This window comes from Mastomys coucha, unplaced genomic scaffold, assembly GCF_008632895.1.
Source record: "Mastomys coucha isolate ucsf_1 unplaced genomic scaffold, UCSF_Mcou_1 pScaffold6, whole genome shotgun sequence".
NCBI classification, from domain to species: domain Eukaryota; kingdom Metazoa; phylum Chordata; class Mammalia; order Rodentia; family Muridae; genus Mastomys; species Mastomys coucha.
The window spans coordinates 91,896,221-91,910,664 of NW_022196912.1; the positions used below are offsets into that span (position 1 = coordinate 91,896,221).

General features: G+C 46.3%; 1 protein-coding gene across 1 annotated transcript in view; it reads left to right on the plus strand.

Moving 5' to 3' along the window:
- Positions 1–14,444, plus strand: part of Fntb (farnesyltransferase, CAAX box, beta) — a 97,906-nt gene that overhangs the window by 37,257 nt on the left and 46,205 nt on the right. The window contains exons 3-4 of the mRNA XM_031357669.1: positions 4,810–4,882; positions 6,438–6,529. Of these exons, the coding sequence (XP_031213529.1) occupies positions 4,810–4,882; positions 6,438–6,529 (165 nt within the window). The remainder of the gene's footprint in view (positions 1–4,809; positions 4,883–6,437; positions 6,530–14,444) is intronic.

Here is a 14,444-nt window from a genome sequence, read left to right on the forward strand (position 1 = left end):
TGCATCTATGACTCCTGATCTCTTTCCTAGGTTTTCTAACTCCAGGGTTGTCTCCTTTTGTGATTTCTCATTGTTTCTATTTCCATTTTTAGATCTTGGATGGTTTTGTTCATTTCCTTCACCTCTTTGATTGTGTTTTCCTGTAAGTCTTTTTTTTTTTTTTTTTTTTTTTTTTTTTTTTGAGACAGGGTTTCTCTGTGTAGCCCTGGCTGTCCTGGAACTCACTTTGTAGACCAGGCTGGTCTCGAACTCAGAAATCCACCTGCCTCTGCTTCCCAAGTGCTGGGATTAAAGGCGTGTGCCACCACCACCCGGCCTGTAATTCCTTAAGGGATTTTTGTGTTTTCTTTTAAGGGCTTCTAGCTGTTTACCTGTGTTCTCCTGTATTTCTTTGAGGGAGTTATTTATAACCTTCTTAAAGTCCTCTATCATCATCATGAGAGGTGATTTTAGATCTAAATCTTGCTTTTCCGATGTGATGGTGTATCCAGGACTTGTTATGGTGGGAGAATTGGGTTCTGATGATGCCAAGTAACCTTGGTTTCTGTTGCTTATGTTCTTAGGCTTGCCTCCTGCCATCTGGTTATCTCTAGTGCTATCTGCCCTGGCTAAATCTTACTGGGGTCTGTCCTTCCTGTGATCCTGGTTGTGTCAGAACTCCTCAGTTCAGCTGTCTCTGTGATCCTGTGATCCTGGGCCTGTTAGAGCCCCTGGGAGTAGAGCTTCCTCTGGGTATTATGGAACTCACTGCAAGTTTGCTCAGGGCACCAGCCTGGACAGACTGAAAGGAACCCATGCCACTGGACTGGCAGAGTTCCTGCGTGCCTGGTCCCACTGGTCCCAGTTATTCCCAGTGTTGGGACAGATGTCTGTCCTCCTCACCTCTGATCCTATGATCCTGGGTGTGTTGGGACAGATGTTGTGTCCTCCTCACCTCTGATCCGATGATCCTGGGTGTGTTGGGACAGATGTTGTGTCCTCCTCACCTGTGATCCTATCCAAAGTGCTCTTAATGCTGAGCTATCTCACTAGGCTGTGTTTCTGTACTTTTGAAGGATTTGTTTGGTTATATAACTCAGCTTGGTAAAAATGCCATGCATGGTGACACATGCTGATAATCTCAGCAGAGGCAGGATCTCCAAATTATAGGTCAGTCTGTTCTACAAAGCAAATTCCAGGGCTACGTGGAGAAACTCTGTCTCAGAAAAAGAAAACCAACCAACCAAACAAACAAAGAAATAAAAACCCCAACCAAAGACTGGCTTGTGGTATGTGCATGTAACTAACCTCCAGAACTTGGGAGGGTAAGGCAAGGAGATCTTAGTTCAAAACCAGCATGGAGTACTTAGGTAAGACCAGTGTTGAGTCTGGATACCGGTAGTGTTTGATTTCGCCTGGTGGGTGTCACCCACTGGTCTGCCCTCATTAACGGTCTTGCTCTGTCTTGTCAAAGGCTTGTGCTAGCCCTGTGGTTCCGTCCTGCTCAGGCTGAGCCAGGACACACGAGCTATTTCAGAAATTTGCTTACCATTTCCCTTCCCTCCCTGCTTAGTCTGCTCTTCCCACTGCTGTGTCCCAAATCTTCCCAGCGAGGAAGCCAGGCAAAGTAGCACACACTTAGAACAAAAGTCCTGCTGCCATACAGAGAAGTTTGAGTTTGACGCTAACCTGGGTTACATAGTGAGATTCCGTCTTTATAAAAAAAGATTATCAAGAAACCACTTAGAAATGTCTGCTAACTGGCTTCACTAAAATTTTAATACTTCTTGGCTCCTGGTCCCTTTATTCATCTTATGTGTTGTCTGACACCATCGACACCGCATCTGTAGCTCCTGTGCTCTGGGTTCCTCATTCCCGAGAAGTCCCAGGCTGTCATCTACATGGTTTCCTCCGCCGCCTCTTCCTCACTTCAATCTCCAAGATTTGGCTGGGTTCGTACACCTGCGCATCACAACGTCTCTGAGGATGTGGAATTCTTCCTTATCGGAGGTTCACATCCCCTGCTGTCTAGACCTACCTCTTCAGTAACTCCTTTTTACTTGCTTATTAGTGTTGTGTATACATGTGTATGATGCATGTGTGGGCACATGTGGAGGTCAGAGGACGACTGGAATTGGTGCCCTCCTTCTGCCAGGCTTCAGGATGGAGCTGGGTCCTCAGGCTTGTACAGCTAGTGCTTTAAAAGCCCAATTAATCTACTTTCTGTCTCTAAGGGTTTTTCCTTTGTGGACATTTCATATACATGGGATTATATCATATGTGGTATTTTATAAGTGGCTTCTTTTGCTTAGCATGTTTTCAGGGCCATCCTTATTGTATTTCAGGCTCCCATTTGCCCTTAGGTTTTATTTGTTTCATTTTGGAGACAAGGTCTCCAGATAGGCTGGCATTCACTATGAGGACTGGGCTGGCCTTGAACTAATAGCAACCCACTTGCTCTCTGCTTTCTGAGTCCTGGGTTTAGGGCATGGGCTTCTATGCCCAGCTTTGCTTCAGGGTATTTTTTTTGGTTGTCTTTTGTTTTGAGCTAGGGTCACACTTTGTACCTTGGGCGGCCTGGAACTTGCTATGTAGATCAGGCTGGCTTGGAACTCAGAGATTTACCTGCCTCCACCTCCCAAGTGCTAGGATCAAAGGTGTGTACCACCATACCCATCCTTCTTTCAGGCTTTAAACAGCTCCCTTAATGGACTTCCAAGTTCTGCCCCTCCCCAGTCTGACTTCTCTCAGCCTACTTCTCCTGTGTGCTTTGGCTCTGACATCTTTACTGAATCAACTAAAACATGCTATGGTGTCCTCTTTGGCTTTAGCCTGGTCATTCCATTGCCCTGCTTTTGCCTCAGTACTCTCCTCTTAGGATATTTCTGACTTCCCCTGCCTTCCTGTGAGCTCAGAGCCACTGCTCTTGTGAGGTCAGAGCATCAAATGGACAGGGCTCTAACTTGCCTTTACTTGTCTGGCTCCACCAGCGGGTCGTAGCTGTAGGGAACGTCCTGGGGCCGTTCCTGATGCTCCCTACACAGGAGTCCTGACCGTTAGACCCTCTGAAAGAGAAACTGAGTCTAGTCATTTCCTCTTTCTTCTGGTTTTTGAGACCAAGTCCTATGTAGTTCAGGCTGGTATTGAACTCCTGGTTTTCCTGCTTCCAGCGCTAAGTTTATAATCCTGTGACACCGCACCTAGCAACCCTTTTCTTTCTATGTACTTTGCTCTGAGCTCTGCCCTGAGTGTTCACAGAGGTCATTGGCCACTCTCTTGTTGGTCATCTTTTTCTTCAGTCTTCCCGCATCATCTGCCATTGTTAAATACTTCTTTATGATTCTCTCCTCCCTCATTGCTTGTGGCATGACTTGCCCTTATTTCTGTCTTGCTCCTGTCTCCTTGTACTGGCTGGTTTTGTGTGTCAACTTGACACAGGCTGGATTTATCACAGCGAAGGGAGCTTCAGTTGTGGAAGTGCCTCCATGAGACCCAGCTGTGGGGCATTTTCCCAATGCCCCTTGTTGGTGGTGCCATCCCTGGGCTGGAAGTCTTGGGTTCTATAAGAGAACAGGTTGAGCAAGCCAGGAGAAGCAAGCCAGTAAGAAACATCTCTCCATGGCCTCTGCATCAGCTCCTGCTTCCTGACCTGCTTGAGTTCCAGTCGTGATGAACAGCAATGTGGAAGTGTAAGCTAAATAAACCCTTTCCTCCCCAACTTGCTTCTTGGTCATGATGTTTGTGCAGGAATAGAAACTCTGACTAAAACACTCCTCTTAACTCCCTCCTGCTCGGAGACCCCGCTGTCTCTTAACTCCCTTGTGCCTTTTTTTTTTTTTCTTTCTGAGGAGGCACTCATTTCTTTTCATTTCGGTTCATTTCCTTTCGTTTGGTTGTGTTGGCTGCCCTTGAGCTGGTGGCCCTCCTGCCTTCTGAGTGTTAGTATTATGACAGGTGGGTATACCACCACCATTGCTTTTCTTTTGAGACAGCATTTCTCGTCCTGCCTTGGAAGGTTCTTCTGAGATAGAGACCATATTAGTGATCGTACTCTGAGCACAGAGCAGTGGGCGTTCTGGAAACAATTGTTTATTGACTACCTAGAAGAGAGTGCTTCTTTTCCCCATTATCCCTGTAGTCAGCAGGCTCAGCGAATGTCTTGACATTCTTTCCTCTTTTCTTTCTTCCATAACCACACAAGCCATCTTTCAACACTGAGCAAGAAGTCCCGCCTCTCTCTTCGCTCTTGCAGGTGGTCATGGGCAGCACATTCCATCTTAAAGCCAGTATTGCTGACCCCAGTGCCACGGGTGTGCCTGGCCTGTGGAATACAAAAAGCATCCTCTGGCCAGGGCTGTGGGTCAGCACGTGGGAGGTGGAATTTTGGGGCCAGAGTAACAGATGGACAACCAAGGGGTGGGCAGGGGACAAAGTACAGATCTCAGACAAGTGGTCTCAGAAGAAATGACTGAAATGGGGGAGGCAGAAGCAACAAGGTTCTGAGTTAGGTTGTTTACAGCACAGCGGGTTCCAAACTGCCTATATTTGCAGTCCCTATGTCCTGGAGAAGCTCTCTGAGTAGACTATCAGTACCAAGCATGGTGTGCCCAGTGCAGGGCAGTCACCTCCCTCACAAGGTGTTTCCTCTCAGAACATTTGCCAGAACAGTGTGCAGGCACCCAGAGAACTCTTTTCCCTGGTGTAGTTGCTTTTTGCACATACTGAAGTTACCAGGTTATCCAGTTAGTGACTGTGGGCAGTGTCCTAACAGGTGTGTGTAAGAGTGGGTGTGAGCTTTTAGAAGGGCTTACAGGCTCTTTGTCTTTCCAGGCTCGTTTTGCAGAGGGAGAAGCACTTCCATTATCTGAAAAGAGGCCTTCGACAGCTGACAGATGCCTATGAGGTAAAGCATGGCCTGGGAACTCCCTGTCAAGCACTGGGCGCTGCTCCTGATTGAACCCAAAGGCTGCTGGTCTCACCTGCTGCAGATGCAGCCACTGCGCCACATGGCTCTGGCAGGAACCAGGCTGCTGTTTCAGACCTAATGCTCTGCTTATGAGAGGGGCTAAAGAAAGTCTTCTCCAGCTAAGAGGTGGTGGCACACGCCTTTAGTCCCAGCTCTCAGGAGGAGGAGACAAGAGGGCGAATTTCTATGAGTTTGAGGCCAGCCTGGTCTACAGAGTGAGTTCCAAGATAGCCAGGGCTACACAGAGAAACGCTGTCTCAAAATACAAACAAACAAACAAACAAAACAACAAAACAAAACCGAATCTCCTCCAGCTTTGTCAGCCCCTAGACCCCTAGAGCTAGTGGAACATTCTAGATGGGCTAGGGCTCTCCTTCATCATTTGATCACAGCACGATTTCTCCTGACTCCCTTTATGTGTAGATAAAAGTCAGTTTAGCCGGAGGACCAGGACTTGAATCCTGGAGGGTACTAAACACAGAGTGAACCTTAAAGCATGAATCTTAAGAGCCATGAGATGGTGGAAGAACCTGAGAGCCGTGGCAGGGGTAGAACGAGCAGGGCTGTGAAGAGCAGGGCTCCCATCTCCCTGCCTCCCTTTACAAAGGATAGCTCTGCCTTTAAATCGGCTTTTATTTCGGAGTTATATATTTGATTTGTGTGTGGGGGAGGGGTTTTCCAAGTCTGTCATAGGTAACCCGAGTAACCCAGCCTACGCCCCCACTCTGGCATTTACTTCTTTTATAACCTGGAGAAAATTAGTCTCCCCAGACCTTGTTTATATCCTTTAAGCATATAGAACCTGTAGCTGTTACCACCTGCCCTGCGGAGCTTGGGATGCTCAGCAGTCGTGTTTGATTTGAACTAGGAAAGGCTAGGCACACATCACCTTCAGAAGCCTTTGCCCTGTCTCCAGACACACTCATCCTCCTCCAGGTCCTCAAAGCACCTAATGGGTGCATGTACGCATGCTAACCTTGTTCCAGAGAGACATGGGGTAACTTAACGATTATGTGTCTACTGCCCCTTTCTCTAAGATAGCCACACCAGTCAGGGTTCAACATGCTGAGCACCCCAAGACTCAGAGAATCAATTTCTGACATTGTCATGCCCCCAGTGTCTAAGGCTTGGCACAAGTAGATACCAGATATTTGCTGAATCTGTAAATAAGTGAAATCAGGAAATGCCCTTGTGAGAGGATGTGTTTCCTAGTCTGCACAGGCTAACCAGCAGCCGCTTACTTCCCTGTGTGTAAGTTCTCAGCTCAGCCTTGCCTGGACTCCTGCAGAAGGGACTTAGGAAGGGTTTAAGACTTGCTCCCTGTTGTTCCTTTGTCACAGATGAAAGCACCTTCCTTTACTGATTGTTGTCCAGCGAGGGTGCCTGCCTCCTCCTCCCCTTGCCAGGCTTCAGGAACTAAGACAGAGGTAGCCTTGTCCCGGGATCTTGGAACGATTGAATAAAGGGTGTGTTTTCTCCTGGTTCCTCTCAGTGTCTGGATGCCAGCCGCCCCTGGCTCTGCTACTGGATCCTGCACAGCTTGGAACTCCTCGACGAACCCATCCCCCAAATAGTGGCTACAGAGTGAGTTCTGGCTTTGGGGAACTTGGGGTGTCCTCTGGAATCACATCCTGGATTTGAAATTCTTTTTGTTCCCGTTTTATTTGATGTAAATGGGGAGAAAAAGGTGTTACCAAGAGACCCTTGCCCTTCCCTTGACCTCAGCGACTTCCGGAAACTCCTCCACTCAGAAGCTCTGCTGTTGCCTGGTGGGTAGACCACTCTTTCAACTTCCAGAGGAGGGCTGGGTTTTTTTCTTCATTCTGTCTCTCTCCCTCTCCCTCCCTTCTTTCCTCTCTCTCACCCTTCCTCTCTTTCTCTCTCCCCCTCCCTTTGCTCCTCCCCCTCTATTTTTTTTTTTTTAAGACAAGGTCTCTACAGGTGGTGGTGGTCCATCCAGACCTTTAATCCCAGCTCTTGGGATGCAGATCTTTGTGAGCTCGAGAACAGCCTGGTCTACATACAGCCAAGGCTACATGGGGAAACCTTGTCTCAACAAAACAACAACAAAAAAACCCCACCAAAACCAAACAAACAAAAAACTAGTTTACTCAGACAAAGTCTCAGTGTGTAGCTGTTTTGAACTCACTCTATAAACCAAGGTGGCCTCAAACTCACAGTGATCCATGTGCCTCCTGCTTCCCATGTACTCTGGCTTTGATCTTTTGAGAACAAGTCCTCACCATCATCTCTGACAGTTGTGATGAAACGTCATGGAAAGCATGTACCACGGCGAATCAGAATACTCTTACCTTCTTTAAATACCTGCGTGGAGGTGTAAAGGCTGGGAACAGGCCAGCTCTCCACAGGACTACATGGGTAACTGCCTTGGGTACCAACACCATGTGAGACTCACAGTCTCATTGACCTCTGATTGATGATGACATGTAAGCAACTTAGCTGTGTCCCACACTGGTGCAGGTGGCACTTGTGAGATGGCACCTCATGCTCATCACGGGTTGTATCTTAAGAAACACAAAGAAGCCGGGCAGTGGTGGCGCACGCCTTTAATCCCAGCACTTGGGAGGCAGAGGCAGGTGGATTTCTGGGTTTGAGGCCAACCTGGTCTACAGAGTGAGTTCCAGGACAGCTAGGGCTACACAGAGAAACCCTGTCTTGAAAAGACCAAAAAGAAGAAAAAGGAAAACAAAGAACCATCAAAACTGACCATGCCCCCAACCTTGGAAATACTAGACCTAGGAAAGGACAGCCAGGAACTGAACCTAAGGGGTTTACTGGGAGCATGTCTTCTTGTGTGCCTCTACTCCCTGGTACTCTGGAGGGTGAGGAGTTTGGGATGCAAGCGTCCTGAGACAGGTTTGTTTTCCCACAGCAGAAGGTAGCAGCTGTGCCAGGTCTTATGGAGGCTCGCTGGAGCCCTCCCTAGTCCCAGAGCGCCTGCCTTGGTCACATTGTCAGGTCCAAAGAACAGAACTTACATTGTCTCATTCATTCTCTCTTAACAATAACCTCTCATTCTTGCCTTCCTGGGAAGGCTGTCTTGTGATGAATGTGGATGGAGGAGATAATAAAGAATTAAGTCATTAACCCTTAGGATTCATATTTCTGTGGCAGAGGGAAAATATGCATTGTTTTTATAATCCAGACATTGCAACAAGCCTGCTTGCTTCCAGCTCCGGAAGTGGAGTTGGACCCAGTTTCTGCAGTCACAGGAATTTAATTGTCAAAATAAAGGCCCGGGTGTTTTTGAAATACCAGTTGGGGGCTGAGGGTTATTTGGAAAGCCCCCCTCCACCCAACGCCTACACTGTCAGGATGTATACTAGAATAGGAAGGATGCATATGAGAGAAGGGGTGGGGAGGAGGAATCTGTGAGAGATCCGACCTTGTGGGGTGCAGAGACAAGATGGTGATGGCGGCTCTTGCAGTGGGAGCCCATCACCAGCAGCTTCTTTTGTTCTCTTAGGTTTCACAGAAGCCCCCTTTTCAGGGCCACGTCTCTGAGGAAGTCAGTGTCAGCTGCTTTTGTGGCAGTATCAGATAGGAAGAGGGGTGAGACAGCCCCGCAGGTACCTGCGTTGAAATGCCTGAGTCTGACCTGGGACACACATGGTGGAAGGAGAGCTCTAGATGGGAGGAGAGGCCTCTTTAAAGGGCTTGTCATAGTAAACAGCGTCAGTACCAAGGGATGCTTTAGATTTTACTTAAAGTAGCTCAACATGGCGGTGCACACCTTTAATCAGCTAGGTGGATCTCTGAGTTCAAGGCCAGCTTGGTCTACATAGGGAGTTCCAGGCTACCCAAAGAAAGCTACATAGTGAGATCTTATTGTCCCTTCCACCCCAAAAGTGGGTATTTTGAAAATAGTCAATTTTTCTCGAAGGAAGAACCATTTTAATAATCAATGGCTAAGAGTTTGTTTTACAGCTGCCTTGAAAGTGTTTAATTCATGGTTCTTCTGATCATTGATTTAATAAACCTTGTCTTTATTTTTTAGTTTATTACCAGTTTTAGAGACAGATCTCACTTTGTAGACAGAAACACACTATTTATAGCCCAGGCTAGCCTCAAACTCATGGCATCCTCCTGCTTCACTTTCTGAGTGCTGGGATTTCAGGCATAAGCCACCGTACCTGACTTGCTTTAGTGAACTTTAAAGTCTAGTTTCTGTTTTTCAGTATGAGAGTGAATCTAGGGCCTTATGCATGCTGGGTAAGCCTACCATTAGGCTGTATCCCACATCTTGATTTAATGAAGGAGTGTGTGTGTGTGTGTGTGTGTGAGAGAGAGAGAGAGAGAGAGAGAGAAAGAGAGAGAGGGAGAGGGAGACAGAGAGGGAGAGGGAGAGGGAGAGGGAGAGGGAGAGGCACGTGTGCCCAAGCCCACACTTCTTAAGCAAGTGCTCTTACCTCCTCAGATATCTCTCTAGACATCTTAACATATTTTTTGTTACTTTTATTGTATGTGTGTTGTATGACGTGTATATGAGTGTGTAGATCACTGGTGTAGGCGTGCATGTATGTACCGCAGTGCTTGGGTGGCAGCCAGAAGACAACTTTTGATAGTCGTGCAGGTGTCCAGGAAGGGTCTGCTTCTTGCTCCTAAGGCTCAGCATACTCAGGCTGGTTGGCCCAGGAGCTCCGGGCTCCTCTGTGCCTGTGCCCGCCTCCCAGCTCCATGGAGGAGCACTGGGATGGATCATGGATTGGAATCCTTATATCCAGCTTTTCACTGTCAGTCTGTGTGACAAGTGCTTTTCCACTCTGAATTTTCTTGATGGCCCCAGTTTAGACACTTTTTAAATTGACTTAAGGCTTTCCTGTAGTGATGCTTCATTTTGTTTTGTCCTAAGCAGTAATTAATTGATGGTCCACATAATGCTTATTAGCATCAGAGCCTGGTAGCACTGACTGGGAAGGAAATAACTATCTTTGTAAGGTCCAGAGAAATCTTACTGGTTTTTGCAAAAATTTAAGGATTGTTTTTCAGACTACCTGAACTAGGATAACGCCTTTTCTTTTATCTATTTTATTTTTAGGTTTATCCTTTTATTTATTATTGTACTCAAATATCGATTCCTTACATTTTGAAAGATGTTTGTTTGTTTGTTTGTTTGTAGACAGGATCTCTATGTTGTCCTGGCTGCCCTGGAGCTTACTCTATAGAGCAAGCTGGCCTTGAACACACAGAGAGAGATCCACTTCCTCAGTTCCCCCAAATCCTGAGATCAAAGACATGTGTTTAAAATATGCATTTTAAAAGTCATTTTTAGAAAAATAAAATTCAGGGCTGGAGAGATAGATTAGCCATTAAAGTCCAAGGGTCACAACCAAAACCTCAAGAGAAACGACAGTCAGAGCCCATTTGTTAGAAACGACAGTCAGAGCCATGCGTTAGAAACGACAGTCAGAGCCCACGCGTTAGAAACGACAGTCAGAGCCCACGTGTTAGAAACGACAGTCAGAGCCCATTTGTTAGAAGCGACAGTCAGAGCCCACGTGTTAGAAACGACAGTCAGAGCCATGCGTTAGAAACGACAGTCAGAGCCCATTTGTTAGAAACGACAGTCAGAGCCATGCGTTAGAAACGACAGTCAGAGCCCACGCGTTAGAAACGACAGTCAGAGCCCACGTGTTAAAAACGACAGTCAGAGCCCATGTGTTAGAAACGACAGTCAGAGCCCATTTGTTAGAAACGACAGTCAGAGCCATGCGTTAGAAACGACAGTCAGAGCCCATTTGTTAGAAACGACAGTCAGAGCCATGCGTTAGAAACGACAGTCAGAGCCCACGCGTTAGAAACGACAGTCAGAGCCCACGCGTTAGAAACGACAGTCAGAGCCATGCGTTAGAAACGACAGTCAGAGCCAGTGTGTTAGAAACAACAGTCAGAGCCCATTTGTTAGAAACGACAGTCAGAGCCATGCGTTATCAGGACTTGCAGTGGAAGAAGAGCTGTGTGAGGTTTTTTTTTTTTTTAAATTTTTTTTTTTGAAATAATTCTTAAGTTTTTAAAGTTAGAACATAATTACACCATTTGCCCTTCCCTTTCCTCCCTCACCCCTCCGTGTCTCTCCTCCCTCAGATTTGCAGCCTCTTTTCATTTTTTGTCCACAAAGAAAGGGTCTTTGAAATATGGTCTGTTTTCCCTCCTACAAATACCCAGGTGACCTTGCAGTGGGGCTCCAGCTCTGGGGTTTGGCTTTTGTTGCCCACATCCCCATGCCACACACAGCTTGCACATGCACAAAGGTTTGTCTCCTTTTCCTATTTTGTTCTCTCTCCAGCTTATTTGTTTAGGAAATAACATAAGTCGGGTTCCCTCTAGTGGACAGAATCACTTTGGCTAACTTTCTGTGATGGCTGAAGGGACCAGCCAGGCCAGGCCTTTATTAGTGCAGGTGTCAACTGTTTTAGGGATAATAAAATCAGAGGTGGGGATCTCCTAAGAGATTATACATAAAATTATATGTGTGCTCACATAAAATGAATGAATGAGTACGTATTTTGGATAGCACTGAGGGAACTACTTTAATGTGATTTCCATGCACAGCTAACACCTATTTTAATGAAATGCACAGAACAAAGTGAGAACCAAAGGGAGCCCATTGTACTGTTAAAAACGAGGCTTTTAAGTTCAGGATGTAGTTCTATGATAGAGTGCTTGCCCAACATGCAGAAAGCCCTAAGTTCAGTCCCCAGTGTTGCATAAACTGGATGTGGTGGTGCGGGTCTGTATTCCCAGTCCTGAGGAGAAGGATCAGAAATTTAATGTTGTCCTTGGCGATGAAAGTCTGAGGCCAACCTGGGATACTAGAATGACCTGAACTTCTGATCTGTCTCTCTTTACCTTTGAAATATGAGGATTACAGGCATGTGCCACCATGTCATTTTAATGTGCTGCCGGGGAGCTTTCTCTGCTAAGCAAGCATTCTACCAAATGAGCTGTAACCCCAGCCCCACCTTTAAAATGTTAAGTTAAAATATAGGTGATATGATTCCTTACCTTTCAGCGATGACATCATACCCACTCTTCTGGGTACAATGCTGGGCCAGGTTCTGGTGTCATCTAGTGGGCACAGGCCAAGGAGGCTACCAATTACCTTTGTAGGGGTACGTCTCAAAACAGGAAACTTGACCACAAGAGTCCTGCCAATGGGGAGAAACCCTGCTCTGCATAGCCCACTTTAAACTTGACCATGCTTTCCAAACAGCTGCTGTCTGGATGCGCGTAGCAAAGACTGTGGGTAACTCTGGCCCCTGTTCGTTACTGGGCTCCACCTGGTTAAGGCAGTGCCCCTGGGTTACATTGAGATATAGCTGGTTTGTAGAGTAAGCTCCGGAGGAATTATTACTGGAAGAAGCCAGATATCTACCTAGAAGCTCTTCTCCTAAGCCATCTATCTGTTCATGGGTGACTGGCTGTTTCCCTCCCTAACGGTAGTCTTCCTTGGAACTTGTTCTAGGCCTGAAGGCTCTGTGGTGACCTGTTCTGGTGCTGAAGTTTTGTTTTGTTTTATTGGTTGTTATTGTTGTTGTTGTTGTTGTTGTTGTTGTTGTTGGTGGTGGTGGTAGTAGTAGTAGTAGTAGTAGTAGTAGTAGCAGTAGTAGTAGTAGTAGTAGTGATGGTGTGATAGAAATTGTACCCAGGCCTTTGTGCTTTCTGGCAAAAATCTACCACCAAGCCGCACATCCCAAGACCAGAAAAATGTTTTAAAAATGTATTTATCTTTACGTGCATTGATGTTCTGCTTGCATGTCTGTGAGGGTGCCAGATCCCCTGGAATTGGAGTTACAGACAGTGGTAAGCTGCCATGTGGGTGCTGGGAATTGAACCAGGGTCCTTTAGAAGAACAGTCAGCTCTCTTCACTGCTCAGCCATCTCTCCAGCCACCCCCTCCCATACCCCCAAATGTTTTTAAAGTCTAATCTAAGCTGTTCTTACTCCAGACAAACCTCACTTTTTATTATTTACTAGAGTTTGAATAAAGAAGAAGATAGCTGGGCATCCTCCTCGCTGTGTTTGGCCGTAATTTTAATCCTTTTTATAGTTTGTTCCCTTTCCAGCTTTAGTATTTTTTAAAAAATATTTAGCTGTTTTTACAAGTATAATCTGAATTCTCTTAGTTGGAAAAATGAGGCTAGAGCCAGGTGTGGTTCCTCACAGTGCTGTGTTGCCACCTTGAGCAGGAATACTTGCTGATCTCTCCGTATCTCACAGCCCTCATCAGCAGTCCCTCCCCTGCTGCGCCCAGTCCTGTCTCAGCCTGCATTTAGACAATTCCCTTCCCCCAGCACGGACCCCCAGCACGGACCCCCAGTATGCTATTTGCTAGTTGTGCCTACTTCATTTGTTTTATTTTCACTGGGCTCTGATTTATTTCCTGCTTGTTTCACATTATTTATATTTTTGAATCCTTCGTTGTCTCCATTGGCAACAGTTTTGTTCTGAGTCTAGATTAGTCTAACCATTATGAGAAGTCCAAGGAGACCAACAATAGGGTCAGTGCGGTGGGTCAGCTGGTAAAGGCATTTAGCACAGAAGCCTGATGACCTGAGTCTGATCCCTGGGACCCTTGTAAAGTTGGGAGGGCAGAACCAAGTGCACAGAGATGTCCTCTGCCTTCCACATGGCTGGTGGACATCATACACACACACTACTTAAGCAATATTAAATGTCTAGTGGACATCATACACTCACTTAAACTATAATAAGTTAAATTAAATTTAAAAACTAAGGCCAAAATACTCTTCCCTTGAACTTGATTCTCTTAGAAGTCTTATATTCTCTGTAGTGGTTGAATGTCAGAGAAGCAGTAGTCAGTAGAATGTCCCACAATAATGGGGAGATTCTGCGGCTTATGTGTGGCCCAGCATCATCACCACTAACTAAGCATATAGTTACTGAGCACTGGAAATGTGGCTTGTAAGACTCAGGAGCTAAATTTTTTATTTTAATTAATTTGAATTAAGATTTAAGTTACACACACACACACACACACACACACACACACACACCTTGACTAAGGTCGCCTGTTAGACAGGACAGGTGTTTTTCGTTGATTTCCACAAGGCAGTTCTCAGGCCAGCAGCTTTGCTTTATCCTGGGACTTGTCAGAAGTACAATGGGGTAGCTCATGGTAATGTCAGTACAGTACTTAGGAGCAAGGCTAATTTGACCTAGGTAGTGGCAGGCCAGCCTAGGCCATAGGCCCTTTAAACAAAACACAACTAAACTGGACATGGTAGTGCACACCATTGGTACCAGCATTCAGAAGGCTGATCTCTGTGAGTTCAAGGCCAACCTGGTCTACATAGTGAAATACAGGCCATCTGGAGTTACATGGTAAGACCTGTCTTAAAAAAACAAAACAGGGCGGTGGTGGCGGTGGCGTACACCTTTAATCCCAGCACTTGGGAGGCAAAGGCAGGCGGATTTCTGAGTTCGAGGCCCGCCTGATCTTCAAAGTGAGCTCCAG